Source organism: Chiroxiphia lanceolata, chromosome 9 (genome assembly GCF_009829145.1).
Source record: "Chiroxiphia lanceolata isolate bChiLan1 chromosome 9, bChiLan1.pri, whole genome shotgun sequence".
Taxonomy (NCBI): Eukaryota; Metazoa; Chordata; class Aves; order Passeriformes; family Pipridae; genus Chiroxiphia; species Chiroxiphia lanceolata.
This window is the reverse complement of record NC_045645.1, coordinates 5,910,741-5,926,184: the sequence shown is the minus strand read 5'-3', so window position 1 is coordinate 5,926,184 and position 15,444 is coordinate 5,910,741. Positions and strand designations below refer to the sequence as shown.

The window sequence follows — 15,444 nt, the reverse complement described above, 5'->3', positions numbered from 1 at the left end:
GTTTGTGTTTCCTAGACCACTTCTAGCCCCTTTTCCTTCACAGATGTGCCAAATGAATTACCACTGCACAACTATACAAACAGAGTCATCTGATAAACCTACATAACTAAGAAAAGGTACCAATTCCCCAGGCAATTTCCTGGTCTTATCCTCTGCCTAACAGGGTCTTCAGGACTTCAGTTTTCACGGTGAAAACTGAGCTTTTATAACTTTTATACACATACCTGTGTGTCTGCAGCCAAGTGAAGTATGTAATGCTAATAAAAAACTCACTTTATATAGACAGATATATATGAAAAATATCCTTTGTGACAGGTATCCAAGTACTCATTAAGCCACAGAAGAGAGTTTATTGGATCTCCTCAAATTCTTTATACAGTTTTGCTGCTAAATGGACACAACACATTGGCATATTGCATTTAATCTTTATTTCAATCATAAGTCCAACTTGGAAGAAGTGGTAACACATTTAATGGCATCTTTAATAAATAAAATGACAAAAACTCTAGTCCTTGCACAGACACATTACAATCCACTCCGAATTCAATACTGCCAAAACATTGGGGTTTTTTTTCTAAAACTTGCTCCAAAGGTTATTTTTGTTTCAGCACTTAAATACACAGAAAAGTGTAGGATGAAAGAAAATGGATATTCTATTGTGAACAGAACTTGTAAAAACCAATAACTTAGAAACAAAAGATAATTAAATCTAACTGGATTAAAGAATCCTATTTGAAATATTTTTTGAAAAACCCTGATTCTAACCTTCATATCAAAACATGCAGTTTTGCTGGATCCTATCCTATGTCAGCATACTTTTATAGTAAGAACTAAATACCACGTTTTCTTTTTTTTTTTTTTAAGGGGAAACTCGCAGTGAAAGCATCAGCCTCCCACACTCACAAAAGTAGTCATGGTCCATATATTCTGCAGTAGTAAACAGCTATTTGTGCCCAGTCCATTGTCTGAACTCCTACCAGACTGGAAAAGCTACTGGAGTTTACCCTTTGTTTCTGTACCCATCTCGTCCCCAGACCAGCAGCCTCGACAACCTCAGCGAGACGAGAATTCCTGCAAATACAAATCTGCCTGCACAGACCTGACTGCAGGATGAGGACCAACACATCTGATTCTAATTAGAAGCCAGGCATAATTTAAACCTTTTCCTAAATGGAGAAAGTCGTCACTAAAGAAAAGCTGAACGTCAAGATTTCCAAATTGCCGTTCCGTGTAATTAGCATATCACAAACCAATTAGAGCGTCAGTTAATGTAGGAAGAACCACTCCATCACTAAAATTAGTTAAAACTCTCATCCTTCAAGCCTTCAGTGGAAGCTCAGGGCATGCAAGGAATGCATGGGTGGGCCCCCACAGACCCATGCATGCTATACAGGGGAGAGAGAAGGTTAAACAAAAGACAAAATTGCACCACATCTGTGCAAACATTTAAACCAGTTTGTTTCAATTAGTTCTCTGCTTATCCCAGCTATTGCTGTTGACTGTACTTGGCTACTCCAAGAGAACATGGTGAAGCAGGACTCAATCTGTTTAAGGGAATGAAACATTTTCTGCAGTTATCTTCCCCTCAGCTGACCACATTGTAACAAAAGTGCAATAATTTACAAACTTCTCAAACAAACAGCTATTAAAATGATACATTTTTAGGGAAACAAATTCACTAGTTTAACCATAAAAATATTTCCCCAGGTAACAAACCTTAAAGCATTTGGTAACACAGTATTTCAGCAATAATAAAGAACAATCCCTTCCACTTGTTACCTAAGACAGAACTGTTAGAAGATTTTGCTTTTACTACACTACTTAAGAGCTTTGCCATCCTGTGAAGACCATGCTGTAATAAAGAATATAACTATAATTTAAAGTAAATGAGCATTGAAATATTAAATTGACTTTCTTAATCTTTTGCAAATGAAAACAAGGTAAATCCCAGAGCCAAGTCATCCAGGTACTCAAGAACTTAGAAGACAGTTTACATCCAGAGTCATAAGAAAGCACCACTTTCCATAAAGTATTCTGTATGTCTATTCCTGAAAAGCATATTTAATAGTTCTTTGAGAACTGCTAAAACAGATTCTCATATTAACTGTAGCTTGACTTCCAGAATTCATGTTTAGGGACATCAGTGACTTTTTGACAAAATTATATTTTGAAAAAAAACCAACCGAAAAAACTTGCTAAATTTGGTCCAAGCATCCAAAAAACAAACAAGGGCACATGGGTCCTTCATTGCTTAATGCTGCTGTTCAGTTAATCCTTAAAAAAAAAAAAAATAAAAATAGGTGTATGGCAGTAAGGACTAAAAAGGGCTGCCTGCCCATGACAGGTACAGAACTGTGACAGAATAAATAGTTTCTTCAGAGAGATGTACTAACTGTGATTCTGCCATGTGAGTAACTGGACTTCTACTAACGGAGAACCCTGAAATTTGTATACTATAGCCACAAGAAATGATTTCCTATTTAAAAAAAAACAGATCAATTTCTAATTAACTGCTTTTACAATCATCATTAGATATGTGAAAAAAAAAAAAAAAATCTTTTAAAATAATTACAAAGAGTGGACTGCAGTAGCAGCTATTCAAGCAAGATTCAAGCACAAGTTTAAATGAAGTTTCAAGCAGGGAATTAGCCTTCTTTGTCGAAAATTTGTACAACTTTTTCAAACACCTAAAAAGATAAAGAAGAATATTAATTTTATGAAGCGTTAAACAGTTACTTCAAGTCAAACCAACATAAATAGTATTTGACGGCATTTTAAAAATATATAGGGTTTTTCAGAACATTCAGAGTAATTCTTTAAGAGTGAAATTGGCACCAGACAGAAGAGCAACACTACTTCAGAAGAGCAAAAGCTCATGAAAATGAAAAAGGCAAGGCACTTAAACCCAGAAACATTGAAAATCTGTTTAGTTGAGCTCATGTTCAAGCAGAACTAATCAATTTCCTAAAGTTATTCACATCTCATTCGGTTCGTCCAGAGTCAAAACGAGAGTTCCACAACCTCCCTCAGTAATACACATCAGTGCTTAATTAGCACACTAATCACACATAAACACATCTCAGAAGAGGGCCAAAAATATGTACCCTGCCACTGCCATCCCCATAGTTTTTTGCCTTATACACTTACTTCATCAACAGATTTAGAGGCATCCACTTTTCTGACTTTTCCCATTCTCTCATACAAATCTATGATAGGCTTAGTGGACTGCAGGTATGTATGAATTCTAGGAGAAAGCACAGGGAAGAAAAAAAGAAAAAAACACCACATTACATAGCAAAACACAAACAGAAGGGAACTGAAAAGTTTTGAAGACAGTACCTCTTTTCCAGGCTCTCCCGATTATCATCACTCCTGCCACTGCTCTTGCCTCTTTCAAGACAGCGGCCAATACAGATCTACAAGAAAAAAACACATCAAAAGGATGATTAAAACCAAGAACACAAAGTGCCATCTCGAAAGCAGGAACAAAACAAAGACCCTGAACTTCTAAATAGGCCCGAGAAACAAGATACTGTCCAGATCTGGTGGAGGTAATCAGAACTCACAGGGAAAGTTAGATTCTTCCAGAGGAAAAGGATGGTAGCTTTACACTTCATCAGTTTATTAAAATGGGTTTGGGGTCAGAGGAAGTAAAAGTAACATCAAGCTTTGTGGTTTGACTGGGTCTCCAACCTAAGACATTTAAAGAAGAAGATTATCAGATTTTCAAGGGCGTGCTCAGGCTTTCTGAAAAAAGCAGCACGTCAAATGAGATTGCTAATATATGCCTGCCTGAAAGTCACTGTATGTTCTTTTGTAAGGCAAACTGACAAAACTAAGTTATTGTCGGGTAAAATGTTCTTATTTGGCATCACTATAACAAGGACTTCAAAATGCAAGTAAAAAAGTGAAGAAAGTTAAAAGCTTCCCAATGGACTAAGTTTTTAAACCTAAAGTTAAATAAGCAAAGCTGACACATGGCCACCTCATGAACACATTTATCCTACTGATGCAAGAGGACAATGGTTAAAAATTACTTTTTCTTACAGAATGCAACCATAGTAAAAAAAAAAAAAAAAAAAACCAAGAAGATCACGTAGGCACTGTCTATTTTTAGATCTAGCAAAAAAAAAAAAATCAGAATCCCAAATTAACTCCTCACCAATTGAAAAAAATAATCTTATTTAAGATTTTGAATAGAAAAAAAACACCCTTATGTGTTCAGATTAAAAAATAAATGCAAATAAGTTTAAAAAAATGCAACAAAACCTCAGGAAGTTGGAGAAAAGGAAAAGAAGTCAGTTTAAGGTGCTGGGATTCTTATATCAGTTTTATGTTATGCCTCAAGGGCACTGACATATTAAAAAGACAGCATATCATGGCACTTGTTAAATGAATATAATGCATCACTGTCAAAATGCCCTTGTAATCTAATGACTTGCTGAATAGAACATTGATTACTACTATCCCATAGCACAGCTAGTTACTATGAAAATAAAGATTGCTGCTGCACTTTAGAATTAAAGCAGACATTGTATCAAGTTCATTTTGGACTAAACAACAAATTACTAAGAGTAAACAGAGTAATATTTTCTGAAAAGTAACCAAATAATTTTGTAAAAGGTATTTAAAGTTTTGATAAATTTTCTTTAAGAATGCAATTACCTGAAGTACTTCTTCAAAATAATTTATTCACATATGATTAGACCAAGAGTCATCAGCTGCCTATTTCAATAAACATGCAGCTCTTCATCTGTATAAACAAGTTGCCAAAAAATCCTTCCAAATCACAGGCCAAGTTTTCCTTCTACTCTTAAACTAGCCCATTCTACCTGACAGAGTTTAATTTTCTTCCTGAATGATTCTCACAATATTGCAAGAAAGGAAGTTACAGAATGACACACTTCTTTACCTCATTGTCACAATCAAAAAAGAGAACAAAGGAAACATCCGCCTTTCCATCCATAGTCTTATTCCAGCCTTGAAGATTATCTTCATTCCTGGGAAATCCATCAATCAAAAACTTGTTCTTCTGGGAATTGGCAGCCATTGTTTGATCCATAGCCTGATAAAAGATAATTCAATTCACAGTCTCCCACACATACACTGATTTATCTACTTATTAATTTACCCCCAAATGTTGACATGGTAAGTTGAAAAGCATTTATCTCGGGATTATTGCAGATTTACAAAATGTATTTTTGTTTCACCTTCAATGCGTGCTAATTAGTTCACTGATGCACCAACGTAGCTATTGTTCACACTGAATTAATTAGTTCATAAAGCTCAAAATCTCCTAACACAATCCCAGCTTTAAAGTTGACTTTCCACAAGATACTGGAAAGTGTTGCTACACAATAAGACATCAAAACATTCCTGATCTAGAATTAATTCCAGCAGAAAAGCTCCAGAAAAATGTAGTGCCATGAATAACAGAAGCCTTTTCTTTCTTAAAGGAGGTACTCTCACTGTTTTCATGGACATGTCATAAGGATAAAGGCTGGAGCTTATCCTTCCACAAGAACATCAGTAGATGCTCTTCTCCTTCACCTGACTATCTATTTTGATAAAACTTACAAATCTTAGTGCCTTTAAGGCCTCTACCCTCCAATCAAATATGACCATCCAGACCAAGAGGGTCAACAGCTAATGGGGGAAATAAAAAAATACAGTTTCACTGATTTCCCTAGAGCTACTAAAAAATAAAATAAAATAAAAATAATCCCTTCTCACAGATCCACAGGTATCAGAGGACATTACCTCTCCAGCAGTCAGAAAGAAACACAAATGGTTGCTGAGAGAAGCACCTACATGTCTGCCAGCTCACAGTACTCGCACTGGAGGAAAGGTAGCTCTCTCAGAACACAGCCACTGCTTTGTTGCTTAGTCTGCAGGAGTGACCCTGCAAGGAAACAGCCCTTTCCTTACCCTCTTCAGCAAGCTGATCGTTATTTCAACTGGTACAATTTCCCCCTCCTTAATGTAGTTCTCAATGAGTTCTCCATACTGTGAGCCCGGCCTTTTCCGCTCGTCCCGGAGGAGGTCACCGGCAGAAAGGTGCGTGTAGCCGTATTTCTGGAACATGCAAAACAAACAGGCACAGGATGCCTTCAGTTTGGACATGTGCAAGGTTAACATCAGGCAACAGTGTCAACCCTATTTATCTTTGCATTGCAACAGAAAAACACAAGGAACAGCATCTTGCTGGTGATGGATCTATTTGCTCTTCAGTGAGCAGTCTGACAATATAGCATACTATGCATGGAAAGCACAGCCATAGAATCATAGAATCATTAAAGCTGGAAAAGACCTCCAAGATCATCAAGTCCAACCTTTGACCAAACACCATCATGTCAACTAAACCATAGCACTAAGTGCCACATACAGTCATTTCTTGAACACTTCCACGGATGGCGACTCCACCACTTCCCTGGGCAGCCTGTTCCAATGCCTGACATCCATTTCAGTGATGAAATTCTTCCTGATGTCTCCAACCTGAACCTCCCTTGGTGCAGCTTGAGGCCATTTCCTCTTGTCCTGTCGCTAGTTGCTTGGGAGAAGAGGTCGATCCCACTTTGGTACAATCTCCTTTCAGGTAATTGTAGAGAGAGTGACAAGGTCTCCCTTGAGCCTCCTTTTCTCCAGGTTAAAGGCCCTGCCAGCTCTCTCAGCTGCTCCCCATAGGACTTGCTCTCTAAACCCTTCACCAGCTTTGTTGCCCTTCTCTGGACATGCTCCAGCACCTCAATGTCTTTCTTGGAGTGAAGGGCCCAGAACTGGACATCCCTGAGTAAAATGCTCAAGAGGGCTTTGGTCAGGTATTTGCGTATGGCTTTCAAAGGCAATCTTGTTATCTTTGGAAACAAGACAACACAATAATTTTGTCTAATTACCTACTTAAAGAAAAGCAGATGAGGTGATTCCAGGTCCTTTGGAGCTGGAGTAATATCCCAAGCATAAGTCAGAAATCCTTATGTTCCTGTTGTGGCTCTGGCACCAATTTCCACCTCCACCTTGGTGAAATCATCTCTAAGACGGCAACTGCACAAAAAGACCTCCTGCACTACTCCTCCAAACCCACTCCTCCACGCCTGCCCCTGCTACCTCCTTTCCTGGGATGAACATGACAAACTCAGGGCAGCCCTTGAAGAGGACAGTGCTTTCTTCCTAAGGATGACGTGGCAGATGAAGGTAAAACAGCTACACTGGTGCCACCCTCTGTCAGCCGTGTACAGTAAACAGAAAGAGCAGAGAGATCAGGTTCAGATCATCAATCTGATGGCAGCATGCAGGAGAACAGCACACACACCATTGCTCTTCTCTTTCACCTCAAACTACAGCTAAAAAAAGTCACTAATACAAAATACCAATGAAAAGTATTTATTACACTTGAATTTCTCAGGCATTTATCACTGTAAATAGACACCTACTGCAGGCATAAAAATATATTCCTACCAAAGAGAAAGGCATTGTTATAAAGGAAATTTCAGAGCACAAAACTATCATTTTTCTCAGCTCATTTAACACCACAAGAAAACTAACCATGTGTACTATGCTCCTCGATAGTCCATAAAAACAGGCAATAAAGACATCTCCTTAGTTATTACCCAAGCTAGCTGGATATCCAAGAGCACACATACACATTCTCATCTTAAAGTTTTTACACAAAACAAAAGCAACAGCAAAAAACTTCAGGGTTAGCAGTTTGGCTGCAGCAACACCCAAAGCAAATTTCAAACAAGGTGTCTGAGAGGCATAATAATGTGACTACACACTTCGTGAGGCTGTGAGCTTGGGACTAAAAACTTGGCTACTGGACTAGGTACAACAGAAATATTACACAACCCACTAAGTGACTCTAAAACATTTCAGTTGCTTTCCAATTTCACCCACAAAAGCATGGCAAGTTAGTTCTGCCACAGTCATAATTTAAGAAGGGATATAATTACCCCAATCTCCAAAACTGTACACAGTTGGCAAAAAAAAGAAGCAAGATTTTACTGTAAATAACTGTGAAGAAAAAGCTTCACTGTTCCAGACATTCTCTGTAAGCTCACTGTACTCCTGCTTTAATGTGCATTGCATTTGGATATGCCTACTTAATTGCAAATCTAAATATTAACTATGACCTACAGAAGCCATAAACCAGAATAAATCTTTCCTTATAAGCACGAAACATTACTCTGCTGAAGAACTAAATTAACATCTAGTTCTTCTTGCTGAAGTTAAAGAACAGTGATTTTTTTAACATCAAATTTCTACAAAGGAGAAAACAGGAGGAAAATATAATCCCTTCAGTTTTAGAGGATTACCAAACCACTTAATTTTCCTTGGCATTTCCCTTTTCATGCATGAAAACAAAATTGAGTCAGACAATTTTTGGAATTCTGTCTTTTGCAACAGCAAACTAAAGTAGTTTTTAACAGCCAAACTGGGAAGGAAAAGACAGAAGTGTTTTAAAGTGCTGTTGTACAAACAGACTTGTTTTAGATAATAATAAATTGTATTCAAGAGTAACCTTCAGAATGGCTTAACCAGGCAATAAGAAAAACAAATCTCTCCTTCAGGGGCAAAACATCTATTTGTTAACTGTAATGAGCCAAGAGCCAAGGAAAACATGTCGGTTTAAACAATGCAAACAAGCAGGGAGAACGGCTTGGCTGCTGCTCACACACAGAAGGCTTCAGAGATGTGGCACTCGAGCTACTCTTGCCAGTTTTAATCAAGGCATTCAGGGCACAAAGTTTTCTTTCATCTTAGGTGAGATAAACCCTCAGCAAGTGTCCTGAATTGGGGCAAATCATCACAACTCCAAGAGCTCACAGAAGGGGCTGTGATGTGACTGCAAGGGTCAAAACACTTTTGTGTCTTGACAAGGTTTGCCTTGTGCCAGCAGGACTTTCCAGCAGTGCCAAGTCCATCTTGGTGTAATCCCCAGAACGTGACTTGTTGCCACTACTGCCTAATCCTTCTCCTCTGCAATCAAAAAGGGAGCAGGACTGTGGTTGCCAAACAATGAAAAAGCAGTTTCTCCAGTTCTTGCAGGATGCGTAATGTCAGACTGAAAGGGAGACTTGAAGAGAAACTAGCTTAAAAAAAATTTCCAAATACTCAGACACCAAGCACCTAAAATCCGGACAGATTTTGAGATTACAAAGAAGAAAAAAGAAAATATGGAATTAACTCTTCCAAAATGTTTCAGAGATAATGTCTTCTGCTATGCTAGCAGACTGGAATGCTGTTCTAAAATCACTAAGTTGCTATTGCACTAGTTCTCATTATTTTTAAAACTATTTTTATGTTAGGAGAACCATAATTCAAAACATACAAAAATCAACTGTGAATCAAAAAGTTCTGCCTTCAGCGCTACTCTAGACATCTTCCACCTTTGCTTTAAAAAAATAAAAAAAATAAAACATAACAAGTAAAAGAAAAAAAAAAATTCATCCCAGTGAAGCGGGAAGGCAAGCTCAAGTTTCCATCAATCCCACCACAGCAGTGTTCCTCAGAACAGGACTCAGCAGCACTGGATAGAGCAGAGCAGGGCACTGCTCACTTGTTTGTCTCACAGTGGCCTGCTCACTCAGTCCCCAGGCAGCAGGACAAACTGGGACACGCAGGCTGCGCGCTCCACATCTCCAAATGACAACCCGAGACCGCAGCCTCCCTGGGATGCCCTTCTCTCCCGTCCCACAGCCCTTCCAGCTTTCTCCTGTCAGCCAGGATTTGCAACTTCCACTCCACAGACAGAACATGCTTTGTTTTCGGTAAATGCAATAAACAGATGAATAGAAGTGAAAATACATGAGTCATATCTGTGTCAGGCTGGAATCAGGCAGAGTCTGCCCTGGCAATGTCGAGGCAGCAAGAAAGGATCAGTGGTGAGCGGCAGCTGCCACAAAGACTCCTGACACAGACCCCTTTCAAGGGGCACAGCGTTTATTTCTGATTCAGCCCTGTGGGGTCCAGCAGCACATCTCTCCACTAAACACACAGCTTGAGACTTCCTTAAGGGAGCAGAAAGCAAGAGAAACACAAATTACTCCTCTGACCTTGACTCCTAGCTTAGCTTATCATTGTCAGTTCGAAAATGAAAGTCACAGGGCTTAAGATTTAAACAAATAAAATACAAACTTTTATTGCCCTACTGCTGACCTGTCATATCTTGGGCAACCTTAATAAAAAACCAAAGTTTTTGCTATGTACACCATTCAAGAACTAGTTAAAATAAAAATAGGACCATGTGAAGCCTGCAACCTTCATATTTTTTTTTAACCTAGAAAGCCTTTGCTTGTCCTGTTAGCACAGGCAATTAAAGCTTTGGGGTACAGATTATAATGCAGTAGCAGACCTTCCATCTGCTTATTCCAAATAAAAAAAAGTTAAGACATTTTCTTAGTTTGAAATATCTTCTTGCCTCTGGGGGAAGAAAAACAAAAAAAAAACCACATTAACAAAACCAAAATGTACAAAGGAGATCCCACTGACAGTGCCCACAGGGAAGAGGGGGGCAAACAGAGCACCCCAGTGCTTCAGGAGGATTGAGCTCAATAAAAGGCACCCAGTATGGTTGGGGAAGTCCAAAATTCAACACCCAGTGTTCTGCAAAATGGAAGCATACAGGGATAAATCTTCAGGGGGAAGACTTAAATTATCACTCACCATATTTAAAAAAAAAAAAGAAAAAAAAAAGAAAAAAAAGCTCCAAAGTTCAGAAATATAAATTCCTATTCCAAAAAACAACTATGAGAACTCAAGGCTAAGAAGAATACTAATATCAGACACTCATGAAAGAGCTTTCAGAAGTTGAGTTTAAAGCAAACAATTAAAAAAAGTATTTATTTCAAGGAAGTTAATGCTGTCTCTCAGCAGACTTCCAGAAGACAATTTACATGACAGCAAAACCTAAATCCTCTCCTGCTTTCAGAGGAGTGTTTCTGATACAATGAGTTGCTCTTTGCATTGTTTCCTTCACCCTAAGAAATCTTCTTATCATATATCCAAAGCAACTTAACAGCTTTTTCTATTTGAATATTAACTTATGCTCTTATAAAAGGAGAAGGCTCAGCACCCCACCCTGTGGAATTAATTTAGATTTAACCACAAATATACAGGATAGGGTTGTGGTGGAGGTGAATTATATTTTAGGCACATATAAAGGGATGTCTTGCATACCCCAAATCCCTACAGATCACCTTGCTAAAACAAAGAAGACAAAACATACAAGTCAAATCTTGCTTGAAATAACAACAAATGATTTAGTTATTTTTCTTTGCACCAACCAAAGAGCTTTGCATCTCAGGCAAAGGCTGTAAGGATTTAAAATTCAAGTACAAGAAAGCGTATTTTGGGCAGATTTGACAAACATATTTTTTTTCCCCTTGACTTTACCACCGTGATTTCATAAGCAAAGTTCAGAAGTCAGCGATAAGACTCACTCATTTTGTCCTATGCACACATAATTATCTCACAGCCACAGAAAATACACTGTAGAAAGCACGAAGGTTATTGCAAGAACCTGCATTCAAATGACATCACTCAACTACACGCTCAAATATTCTGCCTCACACGACAGCTACACAACAGTCCCAGATGATGCCAAGCTCCACCTAACAGAGCTGTGGAAGGTTTCAGGAGTTAATCTGCAGAGCTGGAAGGGAGAGGATAAGAACTTAAGAGGGAATTCTGCTTTATCCCTACCTAAATAGGAGGAACTGCTCCAGAGGAGCAGCAGTTCTGCTGCATTTGCATTTCCCTGACAATTCTGTGCATTTGTGGAACATACAAGAGTCAAGCCTTCCCTCTGTGCCGGGGAAAGCCAACCTGGCTCAGCTGTCTCACCCAACCTTATCTGTGGAGATAAAGAGTCCTAATCACTCACCTGCTGTTCCCTTCCCTACACTGTGTCAATACCCATTTCCGCTTGTTATTATGTCTTCTTCCCTCAAATCATTTCTCCAGTCGGGTCCAAGTTTGGCATGAATACACACGCCTTCTCTAGAGTCAGGGATTTTGCACACACATACTGAGCAGTCATGATTTAGGCTAGTACTTAACAAATACATATTTCACCTACAACACGGGATGCCCATCTCCCTTTTTTGGGAATGTAAAGTGTAGTCAGCAAAACAATTACAACGCTTCTTTGAGAAATCATTCCAAGGTACTAAGTAACGTAACACCCTTACTCTACAAAACACAGACACCCTTGGTTTTTAATAAAAATAGTTTGATGTTAAAATAATACAGGATCTCACCTCAGCCAAATGAGACTTCTTCCACATGTGATGGGCTCTGTCCCAGATCTCCAGCATGAATAGCACCCAAGACATATTTATAGCTCATACTGACTTTTTGTTCAGCACAACCTTCAGATTTACAGCAAGATACCGGGTCAGATTCATTCCAAATGTAAACTAATATTGTTCAGTCCATTTACAACAAGGATGAATGAGGTTTATTATGACTCAGCTACAGGCCCTTTTCTCTGTGGCAAGCTGCCAACAGGGTTTAAAATACAAATAAAAACACATTTTCAACCTAAATACAGCACTGACTACGTTAGGTCCCTTTGCCCGCCTGCACCAGGGCTCTCTGGGGGCTGCCAGGGGCCAGGCCGAGGATTTGTGCTTAAAAAAGCCACTGCTCTTCAGTACTTCTGCTGTGTTTCACCCACACTTCCCCGCTCCTGTCCGCTTTTCCTAAGTTTTCCAGCAGCTTTGCATCAGTCCAACTCTCCCTCAAGCTACTTCAGACCTTCTCTCCCCCAAGTTTTAGCCAGTGACTCCCGTGGAAGCTATCTGAGCAAGCAGGAAGGCTGTCTGTGGGAGTCAACAGGTCTGAGTGCTTTCCACTGTCAGCCCACTGACTTCCATAAACCTCTTTCCATGCAGTGAACAGGATTAGCAGAACTACAGCAAATTTGCACTATTATAATTTGGATTTCCCTTTCCAGGCTTAGAGAAGAAAATAAATACAGTACAAGCAAAATTTTTCTTTTCCATCTTTCCTTTCTAACTGCAAATACAATTTGAGCAGCAATGGCTCATTTGAACTCCTCCTAATAAAGTGGTCTTCATCCAATTATATCAGCCTATCCAGCCAAAGGCATTTATACTTCTAAACAGAGGCCAGCAGCCACACACAAGGTACTTCAGCCCTGAGGCTACACTAATGGTTTGGTGAAAGCCATTAATGACAGCCTACAAGATTCCCCTATAGTTTAAGCTCATTTGCTGCGTGCCAGAGGCTGAATTTGACTTTACCAAAAAGGCTTTATGAGCACCACGAACCTTTCATGCCACAATTTAATTTAATGAATATGCTGGTTTGAATGCGAGTCTGTAATTTGAGGTTGAAATCCTACAGAACTAAAGTCATAACGGCATTTTTCAGTCTGGACCAAATTCACATAACTCAGTTATACAATACCGAGGTCTGGGATGTAACAGCAGCGTGGATAAACTGTAACAGCACTGCCAGGGCACCACCAGAACAGACAACACACACAGCGTGTCCATTCCAGGAGTTCTGGGATTCTTTCCCACCAATAGTTTCAGGAACAAGGGCATCACCACAGTTCTTAGGCATTTCTTTCAGTGAGGGGATGGATAAGCTTTGATCCTACATGGCTTTTAATCAGAAAAATACATGCAACTGCTCAGAAAAAAAAATGGAAGAAAAAAAAAATCAAAGAGCTGTTTCAAATCCAACATACACACATGTTTGGAAGCATTCTGCCTTAACTACTTCCGTAATTATCCACCTGAATACAGTATAATTATCCCTGTGGTTTTTGGTTTTTAAAAGGGCAGCACTACACCATGCAGCATTCACCGTTCCTTCTTAGATACTGTCTCAGGGCGCTGTAAAAATGTATTTGGAGAACTGAAAATCTGATAATATAACCAAAAGCTTTGTCAAATTATGCTGCCAGTTTTAGCCTCTTTGAAAAGCAGGAACGAGATCTATGGGATCAGGACACTCCTTGACCTCTAGCGTATTCTGTCACAGAACCAAATTTTAATTCTATTTTTAACATTTTAGTTCTACAATTTACTGAGATGGCACAGGGCCAGAAAGCCAACACCCTGCAATGCCTGCTGTGCCAGCTGTTACATTTGTGGGACAGGCTTCAGAAGACACGGACCTTGATCCCACACATGTGAAGCCAACGTGTTCCCAATCGCCGTGGGACACCTCAGATCCACTTCCAGGCCACGACACCGGCAGTCTGAGCATCTGAGCGACCTACGTGGCCGTGCCAACGTGTACAGAGCCACTCACCCGGGATGGGCTGCAGGACCGGCCTGGCAAGGCAGCACCCCCCGGGCAGCCGGGAATGTCTCCAGGGCCGCTGTCCCGCCCTTCCACCAAGGCACAGCGGGACAGCATCCAGACCCCAAGCGGGTGTCCCCGAAGTGGCCACAAAAACCCCAAATGGGCGTCCCCAAGTCGGATGCCAGCGCAGGCAGACCCACCGGCGGAGTGGGATCCCGCGGGGCTGAGGGAAAAGGCAGGAGAAGGGATAAAGGCTAGGCGGCCTGACAGGGGCAGCAGTGGGGGCTGCCCCACCACTTCACCCGCTAACGGGGAGATGTGGGTCAGTTATTTTTATTTGTCGCCTCCAAGGGTCGGGGGGCGGACGACAGCTCCATAAGAGACCAGACCGCAGGGCAGGTACGGGGGAGGACACGCTGCCCCAAGCGACCCCCGCAAGGAGGGTCATGGACCCCACCGCGGGGGATCCGACACCTCCCAGAGCCCCTCGGGGCCGCCCCGCAGAGCCCCCACCAGTGCCCCCGTCTCACCTCCACGATGCGAGCGCACTGCGTCCCCTTGCCCGCTCCGGGCCCGCCGAGGACGAAGACGACGACGGGCTTCATGAGGAGAAGGAGGCGGCGGCGGAGCAGCAGCAGGACAGCGGTGGCGGGGCGGCGGCCGTGCGGCGGCCGTGCGGCGGGCGGGGAGCGGCGGGGGCGGGGGCCGGGGCCGTGACCGGGGCTGTGGCTGTGGCGGAGCCACCGCCGCGCTGTCCCCGCGGCAGGAAAGTGCTTCCGGGTCCTGGGCGGGGCGGGGCGGACACGTGGGCGCCGCCGGGGCTCACGGACCGGCACAGCCGCTGGGAACAGGCAAAGCGGGAGCGGCGCTGCAGCAGGACCGGGAGCGCCGGCTCACGGCTCGCCCGCCCCGGGGGTGCCGGTTCGCGGTTCACCCGCCACAGCCGGTCTGGGAAGGACCCGGCAGCACCCCGCGCTGCCATGGCAACGCCACAGCGCCACCGCACTGCGCCTGCGCGCTGCCCGCCCCGCTAAGGGCATTTTTAAACCCCCTGCGCGCGCGCTGGCGGTTGGTTTGCCCGGGGCGCGCTCGGATTGGCCGAGCGGGCGGTCCGCCCGCCGCGCGCCGATTGGTCCGGAGCGGGTGGAGGGGGCGGGTCGCGCG

General features: G+C 41.9%; 1 protein-coding gene across 1 annotated transcript; it reads right to left on the bottom strand.

Moving 5' to 3' along the window:
• Positions 1-413: 413 nt before the first annotated feature.
• Positions 414-15,024, bottom strand: CMPK1 (cytidine/uridine monophosphate kinase 1). Its single transcript, XM_032696408.1, has 6 exons — positions 14,811-15,024; positions 5,929-6,075; positions 4,913-5,065; positions 3,340-3,416; positions 3,148-3,244; positions 414-2,687 (listed from the first exon to the last, which is right to left on the bottom strand). Exons 1-6 carry the CDS (start codon positions 14,883-14,885, stop codon positions 2,646-2,648), a joined length of 591 nt encoding a protein of 196 aa, XP_032552299.1. The 5' UTR covers positions 14,886-15,024; the 3' UTR covers positions 414-2,645.
• Positions 15,025-15,444: the final 420 nt, after the last annotated feature.

Excerpts from the sequence above, each read along its gene's own strand:
- CMPK1 (XM_032696408.1), bottom strand. The coding sequence starts at position 14,885 with ATGAAGCCCGTCGTCGTCTTCGTCCTCGGCGGGCCCGGAGCGGGCAAG. Across the intron at positions 6,076-14,810 it reads AGTGCGCTCGCATCGTGGAG|AAATACGGCTACACGCACCT; the intron begins GTGAGACGGGGG and ends TGCATGTTCCAG. Across the intron at positions 3,417-4,912 it reads TTTTTGATTGTGACAATGAG|ATCTGTATTGGCCGCTGTCT; the intron begins GTAAAGAAGTGT and ends TTTTTCTTGTAG.